Source organism: Betta splendens, chromosome 12, assembly GCF_900634795.4.
Source record: "Betta splendens chromosome 12, fBetSpl5.4, whole genome shotgun sequence".
Classification (NCBI taxonomy): domain Eukaryota; kingdom Metazoa; phylum Chordata; class Actinopteri; order Anabantiformes; family Osphronemidae; genus Betta; species Betta splendens.
In genome coordinates, this window is record NC_040892.2 from 6500475 (window position 1) to 6513644 (window position 13170).

The window sequence follows — 13170 nt, forward strand, 5'->3', positions numbered from 1 at the left end:
TATTTCACACATTCTCTTTTTTTCAGGCCCCAACGCTACTGACAGTTCTAACCAAACATCACAAAAGCAGACAGCTGAAACCCATCTGCCATTTTACCAGTGCAAGTTCTGTGTCCGTTACTTCAGATCAAAGTCATTCTTGAGAAACCACACCAAAAAAGTGCACAATGTGGCGCTGGAAGATTCAGACGCAACTGTGTCCTCTGAGACAGGGAAGTTGCCCAGTTACACCGTTATAACGCACAAAGATCATTCAAAAGTGTATTCCTGTCAGTACTGCACATACAAGTCTCCACGCAAAGCACGGATAGTGAAGCACCAACTAATGTATCATAGCAAAGTTCCCTCAGAGAGCGCTGAAGAGGCCTCAGAATATGCAGAGAACACAGAGAAATGTGCCTCGGCCAGCAGACTTATGAAGGGAACGTTCGCGTGTGAATGGTGTGACTATCAGACTGATCAGAAGGACAGCTGGACTAATCACGTGGTGAAGGAACACAGTGACAAGGTCAAGATCGTTTCCTGCAATGCAGCTCTGGAAGGCGAGGCAAGCGCAAGCTCGCCCAAACCAGATTCTCCCTCCTCCTCCTCCTCGTCCCGTAGCCCAGATAGATCAAAAGCCAGTTTTGCCGATGTTGGTGAAAAAGATGACCGTGCAGTGAAAACGCCAGAGAGCGACCTGGAGAAATCGGTTCCAGACCTCTCGTCTTTTCAGTATGCACAAATTAGTGCAGCGACACCGAACAGCACAGGCTCCTCTATTCTGTCCAAGAGGTTTGCTTCATCTGACGTGTCCAACAGTGTCATGGATGCCAACTTGCTCAATGAGGAAGACTCCAGGAGCAGCTTAGAGGATGGTGATGATGATGATGAAGAACTGGGTGATATAGATGATCCCAGCTATACTGGAACCCTGTCAGCAGACGCAAAGCAGCTTCTAACAGATGAGGACAATAAACTACTGGAGACTAAAGGAATACCTTTCAGAAAGTTCATGAATCGATTTCAGTGCCCTTTCTGCTCTTTTCTCACCATGCACAGACGCAGCATCTCCCGCCACATCGAAAACATTCACCTGTCTGGGAAAACCACAGTGTATAAGTGCGATGAATGCACATTTATTTGCACCAGCCCTCTAAAGTTAGGCACGCACAAACAGAGCCACAGTACCCCTGATCCAGATACTTTGGACCTAACGAGTGATAGTCCAGAACCTCACGGTGACAGTGCTGCAGAGCCTCTCGGTGAGGGGAATCCAAGCGCCAAGGTCAATGGAAAAAAGATAACCAGCACTTTGAACGACCAGCAGAACCCACATAGATGCACGCTCTGCAGCTTTTCCACCACCACTCTAAAAGGTCTGAGGGTTCACCAACAGCATAAGCATTCCTACTGTGATGACCTAGATCCCACTGTCTATGAAAACCAGCTGACTGACCAGCCAGATGCTGAAGTGGATGCTTCTCCAATCTTTCTACAAAAAACCCAGACCTCCATTTTAGGACTTGCCACCAAAAAGCCCTTAGTAGCAGGAAAAAGAGCAAGGAAGTCTATAAATGACTTGCCTTTGGATTTGTCTTCAGTGAAAAAGAGAACCAGAATTGATGAAATTGCCAGTAACCTTCAAAGTAAGATAAGCCAAAGCCAGCAGGACATGATCATAAATCTGGACGACATGGATGATGACGATGTAGGAGAAAGTCATGACAACTCTGATGATGTAAGAAACGGTGTTAGTAAAATCCCTGTTTTTGCCTACAACACACAACTGCTTCATGCAAGAGGACCGCATGAAGGCAGAATAGGCAAAAGAAAGAGCAACCCAAGGTCAAAGCCTAGAAGCATTCCCATATCGCTGACCCTCTCTGATGACAGTGAGAATATCTCTGCGGATACTAGCGATGGTGCTGCCCAGGAGAACATTGAATATTCTGAAGAACCTGGAACCACACGCTTCTATTGTAAACACTGTGACTACCACAACAAATCGGCTCGTAGCGTCAGTACCCATTACCAGAGGATGCACCCTTACATCAAGTTCAGCTTTAAGTATATCTTGGACCCAGAAGACCAGAGCGCCGTCTTCCGCTGCTTAGAGTGCTACATTGAGTACACGAATTACAATGATCTGCACCAACACTACATGGAGCACCACCCTGAAGCCAGCAATGTGCTCAACTTCAACCAGCCCCACCTGTTATACCTGTGCCGCTTTTGTTCGTACACAAGCCCAAATGTCAGGAGCCTGATGCCACATTACCAAAGAATGCACCCAACAGTGAAAATCAACAACGCCATGATCTTCTCCAGCTACATCGTGGAGCAGCCTCACAAAACAGGAGAATCGCAAACCCTGAGGGAAATACTAAACTCTGGCCCCAAAACTTTGAACTCGGCCACATCCACTCCCAGGTCCTCCTCAAGCCCAGTGCTGAAAAGTGGTTCGAAGACTCCCGAATCCAGTGGTGAGTTAGACCCTGTCAAAGACGCTGTGGCTGGTAATGTTGTTGTCTATGATTGTGATGTGTGTTCCTTCAGTAGCCCCAACATGCACTCTGTTCTGGTCCACTACCAGAAGAAACATCCAGAGCAAAAGGCCTCTTATTTCCGCATTCAGAAAACCATGAAGGTCATGTCAGTGGATCAGTCCCAGCCTCTAGGCAACTCTTCATTTAACCTTAGCATGTCTACGCCACCAAAACAATCAAGTGCAGTGCTGTACGGATCGGATGAAGAAATGTACTACTGTAAACACTGTGTGTACAGTAACAGGTCAGTTGTTGGGGTATTAGTCCATTACCAAAAAAGACACCCTGAAGTAAAAGTGACAGCCAAATACATCAAACATGGCGCCCCAACACCTGGTCTGATGAAGTTAATGGATGAATTGCAAATTGCAACCCCCAAGCAGTTTTTGAAGCAGTTTCAAAACAACGGTCACGATGGCTCTAACAACTCAAGCCCCAAACCAGGAAGTGGTGAGCGAGGTGAGGACGAGCTGTTCTTTTGTCAGCACTGCGACTATGGCAACCGCACTGTAAAAGGAGTGCTCATTCACTACCAGAAGAAGCACAGGGAAACCAAGGCTAACGCTGACCTTGTGCGTCGCCACACTGCAGTCGTCCGGAGCCAGCGCGAGCGAGCACAGATGGTTCAGTCGGGTAGCGTCTCCTCTGCCACGGCCCCAGCCCCGCCAGACGCTGAGAACACCACGCCCCTCCGTTCCCTTAAATGCAGACACTGTTCCTATGCATCGCCGTACGTCTACGCCCTTAAGAAGCATCTGAAGAAAGAGCACCCCACTGTGAAAGCCACAGCCATGACCATTTTGCACTGGGCTTACCAAGACGGCATTCTGGAGGCTGGCTACCACTGTGAGTGGTGCATTTACTCCCACTCTGAACCCCAGGGCCTGCTGCTCCATTACCAAAGACGCCATCCCGAGCATAATGTCGATTACACATACATGGCCAGTAAACTCTGGGCCGGGCCGGAAACCACCCAACAACAAGGGGGCAATATGGAAGCCAAGCATTACAAATGCAGAGACTGTGCCTTTGAGGCTTGTACAATATGGGACATCACCAGTCACTACCAGGCGGTCCACCCCTGGGCCATCAAAGGGGATGAATCTGTGCTCTTGGATATCATCAAAGGGAATGGTTCAGCTGAAAATATCCACCAGAAGGTTGCCAAAGAACACTTGTCTTTCAACTGCCAGTCTGTTGACGATGACGGAGCCCTGGTCATTGCCACCCCACCTCAAGAAAGCAATCCCCATTCTTCCCACCCACGTCTTTCTATCTCTAATAACCCCTACAGGTGTACTGTATGTCTGTCAGAGTACAACAGTCTCCATGGCCTCCTCACTCACTATGGAAAGAAGCACCCAGGCATGAAAGTAAAAGCTGCAGACTTTGCACAGGAAGCAGACATCAACCCCAGCTCTGTGTATAAATGTCGCCACTGTCCATATGTGAATTCTCGCATCCACGGTGTTTTAACTCACTATCAGAAGAGACACCCGCTAGTGAAAGTCACAGCAGAAGACTTTGCAGATGACATAGAGCAAATCCCTGACTTAAACGAGGGGGACGACAAGTGCAAGACCCAAAGGCAGGGATATGGCGCGTACAGATGCAAAATGTGCCCGTACACGCATGGAACACTGGAGAAGCTCAAAATTCATTATGAGAAGTATCACAATCAGTGTGCTTCCGATATGTTTGCTCCTTCGCTGACAAATTTCTGTTCTGGTAAAGATACAGAGCCAGTAGCTGAATGCAGCGCCAGTAATATATCAAGCGCAGCAACGGTCCAGGAGGTCAGTGAGTTGGACCTTGCCCTCTCCCAGTTACCCATCAATAAGGTAGAGAAGCATGCTATATTCAGGTGTCAGCTCTGCAAGTACTTCTGTTCCACCAGGAAAGGCATCGCTCGCCACTACCGTATCAAGCACAACAATGTCCGTGCTCAGCCAGAGGGTAAAAACAATGTCTTCAAATGTGCTTTGTGCTCATACACAAACCCTATACGCAAAGGCCTGGCAGCCCACTACCAGAAGCGCCATGATATCGATGCCTATTATACCCATTGTCTGGCTGCTTCCAAGACTTTGAGCGATAAGCCTAACAAAGTGCTGGCGCCCTCGCCGTCGGAAGGAGACAATTCAGAGATGAGTGAAGACCTGCGTTTGGCTGTGGAGAGACGCAAGTGCTCTCTCTGCAGCTTCCAGGCCTTCAGCAGGAAGAGCATCGTCTCGCACTACATTAAACGCCACCCCGGTGTCTTCCCCAAGAAGCAGCATTCTAGTAAACTCGGCCGCTACTTCACCGTTATCTATGCCAAAGAACCCGAGAAGATTGCTGTCAGTGAAATGGCAGAGGAAGACAAGGAAGTGCTGGAGGTTCCACTTGACACTGAGCAGGACGGAGAGGCTGAATGGCTGCCATACAAGTGTCTAAAATGCTTCCAGTTGTCCTTCAGCACCGGCGAGCTGCTCTCTATGCACTACAACGACCACCATGGCGGTGACTTGAAGAGGGACTTTGTGGTATCGCCCGGTCCCGAAGAGGAGGACTCTGAGTTGTATCAGTGTTCTCACTGTGAGCTGAAGTTCCTGGCTCTCCCAGGTCTGGCGAAACATCTGCTGAACCACAGCGAGGAGTTTCAGAAAAGGGCCATGAGGCAGGAGAGGAGGAGGCAGCTTCTCAGCAAACAGAAAGCTACGGAACTACCTGACACCAAGTCTGAGAAGGTGAGTGAAGGCCTGAATACATGCTTTCCAGAGAGTCTGGAAATCAGCTGCTGCTGTAGTTATAATTGCAATTTTTGTCCCCTGGAATCCAAGGTTGCCTTGACTTTACAGTAATGGAGAGAGAGAAATAACATGGCTCACATAAGCCCATATTCAATTCCACTCAAAGTAGCCTGTTTCTGCCAGAGGAGAGGAGAGTAAAGAGACAATTTAAAATATATTTGTTTTTTGACTTGGCTTTTTTTAGTAATGAGGAGTAAGTGGAGGTGTAATAGGTTAAACTGCCAGTAAAAAAAAAATACATTACCCACAAATCATTTCATGCTGTAACTAAAGTACTTTTTACTTGCGATCCTTCTATGAACAGGAAAGCCCTGTAAATAAAACACCCATTGGATTCCGGTGCAACTTCTGCGTAGAAGTGCACCCCACCCTCCGAGCCATCTGCAACCACCTTAGGAAGCATGTCCAATATGGGGAAGTCAAAGAGGGACACGTCAAGGTAGGGCTTCCTTACAGTGGGCGTAAACAAATGAGGTTTTTGATATTCAACAGGTTTTTGTTCCAAACTGTCCAGGACTGAATCAGTTATTTATTATATTTAAAATAATAACTGGACCTAATGGACGCTTTGTCTGTTGTCGTGGTGCTAGCTTTGTAATCTCTACAATCTTCTGTACACTGGACTTGAGTTCTGTTCCCATGTTGTTTATCACTGATGAAGGCTTCTGGGTCTGTCAGCTTCGCCCAGAGGAAACAAGCAACTCTGGCTCGTTGCAGCGTTAGGGGAGGAGGGGAGCTATAACTTTTAGGCCAGTGGCGGGTAACCGTTCAAAACATTAGTATTCCACTAATGTTGCTAGTGAGGGGAACAGGCCTAAGGATCCGACGCCTCGACCAAAACGGAGGCCTGTCCCTTCGTCAGACACTCTCTAGGTCTAGGTATTTAAGATGAGATGGTCTAAAAAAAAACAAAACATTTCCTTTTTAGAATTGTGGGTAATAAAATGTTGTTCTGTGTAGATAATACCTACAGGATTTAGGGTCATGGTGTCAATACAATGTCTCCGCTGCATATAAGATCCAAGCAACGATGCACATTCCTATTAATAGCACGCCAAGGGTTCGATTGTGGAGCTGGAGTCGGATGAAGCGCGGGCTGACAGTGCATCCAGGGTGGACTGGATGGCAAGGTTGGGCCTGTGGATGCCACATCTTATTTATGGCTACATGAAGTGCAGGGTCAGGTCCTTCCGCGGAGAGCTTCCTCGAGGCGATAAAAAAGTCACGGCGTTGTCTGTCTGCGCGCGATGACTGCAGAACTGAACCTGCGTCCGGCAGATGAAGGAGGCTGCGACGGACGATGGCGTGTTGTTTTACAAGCCGTTCTTTGTTAGTGTCGAGTGTTCGGTGCAGCTCGTTATCTGGAGGTTTGCACCTCCACCTCCCTATGTTTCTGTTGTTTGGCACCACGGGATAATATGGAAACTAGTCTGGCAGCCAAACAGTGATTAAACTCACTCCAACTTGTGTTCTAGTACAGAGAAAGGTGTTTGCATGAAGTGAGTGACTTCTTTATGAAGGCCTGAAATGCACGGGTCATTTTTTTTCTTGAGAATCATTCAAGCGAGAGATTTAAAACGTTATCTGGAAATCAAAATGTCTGCCGTTGTGCATTCGTATAGTTCAAATCAAGTCATGAAAATCAAAACAAATATGAACTGAGACAGTTTTAGGTCAAGGTGGCTGTTAGGACTTGCTCAAACTGAACCTGAATCAGTCATGCTCCTTTTATTTTTAGTCTTCTTGTATCCTGATAGAAGCCTGCACAGCAGCTTAATGTATTTTGTACAGGGCTCATTTACCCACATGTTGCGTTAGGTGAAGGAAGACAAAGTAAGCATGCAGTGAAGGCTTATTGATCATCTCCTCCCCTTTGTTTTGCAGCAGGAAGTCAGCGAGGTCCCCCTCACTCTGTCTTCAGAGAGCCTAACTAATGGCAACCTGGAGGAGAATGAGACAGCTGAAGACGACGGCCTCGAGAGACCCGCATCCTCCACAATGAGCCCACCCTTGGCTTCCACAGCCTCCGGCGATGTTTGCGTTGCCACGGAGACGCTGGATCCAGAAATGGACGCCGCCGAGGGCCGGGCGGCCGCCCTGGTGGCCGCGGCGAGGGCCGTGGTGTCAGAGACCCAGCTGAAGCAGCGTCTAGCAGCGGGGGGTCACCCGTGTGCCCAGTGCAACCGCGTCTTCATGTCCATGCAGGGACTCCGCTCCCATGAGAGGAGCCACTCAGCCATGGCACTGTTCAGCAGGGAGGACAAATATAGCTGCCAGTACTGCCAGTTTGTCTCACCCTTCAGACACAAGTAAGTAGGGACAATTAGGGTCAACACCACATAAACCTGTATAGATTACACACTTTCACGTTTCCATTTCATTAAGTTCGGTTGAAGCTGGATAATTGACATTGCGTAATTGACATCCTGGTCTATTTGACGATCCTGTATTTACCGAAGGTCTCAGCGACTGTGGATTAATTACTAAAGTAAACACTCACTCAGCAGACTTGTTTTTAATGATGCATCTGAGCATGTGCTGGAAAAGAGCTAGTTCTGGACACTGCATGTGGATTCGCTGATTGCCTCTCAGTTTAGATTAGATTTTTGAAACGTGTGACTTCAGCATAGTTCACCATCACTATATGTGCAGCGCTTGGCTCCGGCGGCAGCAGCGCCTTCTCCGCCGACCTCTCGCCAGCTGCTCTACAAATCAACTGGATGTTAAACTCATTTTGTGCGGAGCGCAACTTTTACACGGCGTTCTGTTTACCCCTTCGCGAGCCTTTGAGTCTTCAATCTTCTCTAAGATTTCCTGCCTCCTAGGAGAGCAAGACAAACATTGCAGCCAGACAGACATTTTGGTAGTGTGATTTGTTTTATCCGTCTCTGAGACGACCGTGCGAGAGGAGCGAGCGAGCGAGAGAGAGAGAGGCCTCATCTCCTCTGAGCTCCCAGGTGTAATCCCTCTGTACTGTATGTGTCCTGACCCAGAAAGAAGCCGCATTCCCATGCCACCTAGGCGGCTGGCATTAAAAACACAGCCATCATCCCCACAGGCCCTCGCGCACTCATTCCCACCGGGGGATTGTGGGTAGATGAGTTCACCCCATGGCTCCTTGTTCTGTAGTCATTGGAAATGTGCGGCTGTTTGTTTGTGAAGTAAACAGCGTCGAGCACTTTAGAGGAGCAGCTGAAAAGCCCTGTTGTTGAAACCATCAAAGTGGGTTCAGCAGAAGAGATCTCCCCTCTCTCTCTTTCTTTCCCCTACTCCATTCTCATCGCTTTCTCCCTGTAACTGGCATCCCTTTGTCCTCACTGCATCTGTTTTGCCTTTATCCTCTTATCTCACATGCTCCCGTCTGTTTTGTATATTTCGTCTTTCAGCCTGGACAGACATGTGCAGTCTCACCACGGGCACCACAAGCCCTTCAAGTGCAAGCTCTGCCCCTTCAAATCCTCCTACGCGAGTCGCTTGAAGAGCCACCTGCACAAGGCGCACACAGGTAAAAGAGGCACAGAGCATCAAATGACATTATGCCTATTGCAAAATGTTTAAATGAATCAAATCAAACTTTACAGACACGTACAGATAATAAAAGGGTTTCAGTTTTCCATGTTTAGCTCATGTGGCAGAGTTCCACCAGTAGCTTTATTCACACCTTCATTAAATAAGCTCATCCATGAAAATTCAGATTCTACCACAAATAACCCAGATCACTATGTATCCTGTTACTTCTGTTTGTTTGAGAATGTGATTAGTAATATATATCAATACACGGGCTGAACGTAACCGCCTTAAAACTGCCAAACTAGAAAAGGCCAATTTTCATATGACATTCGAGTGCTCTCAGCCGTCTGATTGGAATGAACAAGCGGCAGGAATGAGCGTCGGCGGCTGCGGTGGGTAATTGGCATCCAATTTTGACTTGCAATTACATTTTAAAAGCTGAGTTTTGGCGATTTTCGCTCGCTCTCGCTGGCGTGAGGAACGTTGGCGAGAAAACCCGCCGCGGCGCCTCAATCCCTCACCTTCTGATCCTTAGTTAACCTCCGGTGAGCTAAGAATACTTTGAGCCGCTGACGCCACGTCCAGGTGCTGTTGTATTCCAAACAACGTGTTCTCACCCAAAAACAGTTCATTAAGAATTCTCAGTGAAATATGTTCAGGATCAACAGGAGTAAGATGCCATAACGCCTCGTGTGCCAGTCCAAAAACACAAACACAACAGAAACACAAAGGACAATAAGTTGGTTAATAACCCTTTCTGTGAATTTTTATGAAACTTTGATGAATGCTGCAGCTCAACAGTTTTTCCCATTAAAAATTCCCTAATTAGTCTAAGGGGAGGTTTAAGTGAATACAAGATGACATATTTGTAATAGCTTGGCTCAGCTTGACTCAAAGGGGCACAGATTTGTTTATGGTTGAAAATCTTCAGATAGTCTCTCTTTTTTTTCCTATCTAGAACTATTTACAGTATTTGGCTCAGCAAAATAGCTTTTTCATGCCCTGACGGCGGTTCTTTCGTGTCCTTCAGGTGAGCAGCACGCGTACAAGTGTTTGTCGTGCCCGTTCTCCTCCATGACCATCAGCCAGCTGAAGGAGCACTCCCTGAGAGACCACGGTGAGGCTCTGACCCTCCACAAACTCCGAGCTGCCACACAGGCTGCTCACGGCGCCCTCAGGCCGTCCCGTCTGACCAGCACCGCAGAGCTCACAGAGACTCTTTTGGCCCCGGATGGTATGAGATCACGTGTACCTCGCACACAGCAACTGCTCTCAGCCTTTTCTCAGCTTCCCTTTTTCAAATCCTCCGCTCTGTCCGCCTGAGCAGGCGACCGCCGCCGCGCGTTCCCCGTGTTTCAGGTGCTTTAGTCGGCGTGCAGCCGCCGCTCTGCCGCGCCCCGCGCTTCCTGGCAGCAGCTGTCACCTTGCTGCCGGAGCTGTGGAATCTTCCCCGGAGCTGAAGCGGGGCACCATTCCTCAATGCACCAACTATTACTGTCAGCTGTGCCCCGGCAAGACAAGTGAGGCATTGAGAAAGAGCGGAGCTGACATATTGGATGTCTCTCGACTGTGCCAAAGCAGCTACTTTCAGCCGAACGTCTAAAATTTTGATGTTTGCGGTGGAGGATGAAGTTGATGCTCTTTTACAACTGAACCGCTTCTCATTAGCAGCGGTAGCTACGTACGGAGCGATGGGTTTGAATATGGCTGCAGGTATTTTTAAAGTTACCGCACGAAACTATCCAAATTTTTTTTTTTTTAAAGAAATATTAAAGCGGTAGAGCTCCTCGCAGTAGAACGCAGCCCGTCATTTAAGCCACGTAATAGACAGTTTGGGTCCTTAATCTGTTCGAGAAGCCGCCTCCTCTCCGATCATCTCCACAATTAAGAGAGCACATTCAAAGCATGAATCAAGTGTGGCGTTGTTGGATGTGTATAAATTCCTCTTCCTCTGAGAGAGTGAGAAATTGGATCCCGGGCGTTTTGTGAGGTGGATGTTAAAAAGAGGAGGTTTGTTTCCTCGTAGTGCAATTGAGGCACTTTTCACATGGAACGCTGTTCTATTAGTGTCGCTGTGCTTTATTTATTGATGCGTTGAATGCTCAAAGTAGGACGCGGCGATGAGCTTGTGTACTGATCCTTCCTCTTGAGATCGAGGAGGGAAAGATGTGGGAGACGACGGATGACAGTCACACTTCTGTGGAGAGGGGAGTGGGTCCAAGCATGAAAAGAGCAGCGACTAATAGTATTTAATAGGAAGTGTTTGTAGAATTGTCTCCAATAGAGGTCAAATATGACTTTTTAGATGCCTTTCAGATTTTAGATGAGCAATATGGTTTCTCTTCCAGCTACTGTATCCTAAAAAATGATTTCCATTCCATCTTCAAGCCTAAGCTTTCTTACTTTCTGCACAGCTCTTGAATAAATGTTTCTGAAAAGCACTCCCCGTCACTGACTGACTCAAACACTGCCCGTCTCTCAGACCCGTCGTACCTGGAGCCGGCGGACGTCCGTCAGCAGCTCAGTCACTACCAGCTGGCCTCCCTCAGTCAAATCTCCACCGCCGCCGGCCCGTCGGCGCCGGACCACCGGCCCGACGGCGTCCTCACGTGCGAGTTCTGCGAGTTCAGCTCCGGCTACATGCAGAGCCTGCGGCGGCACTACCGCGACCGCCACGGCGGCAAGAAGCTCTTCAAGTGCAAGGACTGCTCCTTCTTCACCTGCTACAAGTAAGAGGAGGAGACCGGGAGGTGGCTCGGTGGCGGGACAAGCCTTTGATTCTGTGCGTGTGTCCCGCAGGATCACCTTCAACATGCACGTGGAGGCCGGCCACAACAGCAACGCGCCCGAGGACCTGCCCAAAGACCTGCGCTGCCCCCTCTGCCTCTACCACACCAAGCACAGGAGCAACATGATCGACCACATCGTGCTGCACAGAGGTAGCGCACAGTTTGTTCCTGTTAAATGTGATGAGTGTGTGTATCTCAGTTCTCGGGAACATTCATTCGGGCTGAAACTGAAAGAAAGGGTTATGCACAATCGCTGATCTTTCCATGTGAGTTGTTTTTTTTTTTATACCAGACCTTCTTCACTTATCAAGAGGAAGTGTTTGTGTTGAAACTGAGAAAATGACAAAACCACCTTAAGCCATGATTTGCTTTTTCCCTGTGCGCGTGACTAACGTCTGCTCGCCCACGTCCCCCCCCCAGAGGAGCGCGTGGCGCCTCTGGAGGTCAGCCGCTCCAAACTGTCCCACCACCTCCAGGGCCTGGTGTTCCGCTGCCACAAATGCACCTTCACGTGCTCCAGCGACCAGGCCCTGCAGCTGCACCTGCAGAAGCACGCCGAGATCAAGCCCTACCAGTGCCAGCTCTGCTACTACGACAGCGGCCGGCGCAGCCAGCTGGAGGAGCACCTCCGCCTCGAGCACAAGGTCAGCTCGACGGCGACATAAGACGCGGTCTTATTTAACTCGTGTTGTTTTTACTTTGTTCACGAACAGAAACGCGGGTGTGCACAGCGCAAAGGTTTCCACAGTGGGAACAAATTACCCACCGGATAATTTCCAAATGTATTCCTGCACCTGGACTGTCTCATATTCTGTAAACATCATAGTGGAGTATTCCTTTTTTCTGTTACCTCTTTGGCCTTGATTTGTGGCTGGACTTCCTAGAATGTGAATATAGAATGTGGCCCATTTGTGCCTTAAAACAACATTTCTGAAGAAGCTAAATTAAACTCCCTTCCGCACTGAGACAATGTGATGATACGATAAAATATATCAGTGAAAGATATGGTAGACGTGCACATGAACTGTATCAGGATGTTCTAACCACGTCCAAGTCAGAAAAGGTTTCTTTTCTCAGTGTGTTTTTAATGGCAATAATTTATGTTTTCTGTGAAAAGGTAACATTTCAGTAGATTAGACTGAATTTGTCATTTACCATATCTTAAATAGATCCCACATTTTATTGAGTTCACGCCGGGGTTTTGTGGTCCAGTCCATCTGTTTCCATGGCATCAAGATGTTTTAAGTTATCACTCAGGTTCTATTGATCAATGAACATGAGATGTAGTTGGAAAAGTTTCACCTTGGAAAAAAAAGGACACATAGCTTTTGTGAGTTATATGTGAAGAGAAAATGCATTTTTAAAAACCTTTTATAACCCATTTCTAATCACGTTTCTCCACCTATTACCAAGAGGCCGAGCACCCTCCACATTCAAGTCAGCGTTTGTTAAAAAGCTGTGAGGTGTTTGGTAGATAAAGGCGAAAGGGGGTCAATGGAGCAGAGAAGGTGAACTGTAAACCAGCACATAATTTAAAGCCTTTCACCGTTC

General features: G+C 48.0%; 1 protein-coding gene across 9 annotated transcripts in view; it reads left to right on the top strand.

The window, feature by feature from the left end:
* Window positions 1-13170, top strand: part of znf462 (zinc finger protein 462) — a 34028-nt gene that overhangs the window by 15830 nt on the left and 5028 nt on the right. For 7 of the 9 annotated variants that reach the window (XM_029168328.3, XM_029168334.2, XM_029168333.3 and 4 more), the window contains exons 3-10: window positions 27-5257; window positions 5625-5759; window positions 7205-7629; window positions 8707-8825; window positions 9861-10064; window positions 11313-11559; window positions 11630-11769; window positions 12040-12263. In XM_029168328.3, the coding sequence (XP_029024161.1) occupies window positions 27-5257; window positions 5625-5759; window positions 7205-7629; window positions 8707-8825; window positions 9861-10064; window positions 11313-11559; window positions 11630-11769; window positions 12040-12263 (6725 nt within the window). The remainder of the gene's footprint in view (window positions 1-26; window positions 5258-5624; window positions 5760-7204; window positions 7630-8706; window positions 8826-9860; window positions 10065-11312; window positions 11560-11629; window positions 11770-12039; window positions 12264-13170) is intronic. The other 2 variants (XM_029168332.3, XM_029168331.3) reach the window with 2 other exon arrangements.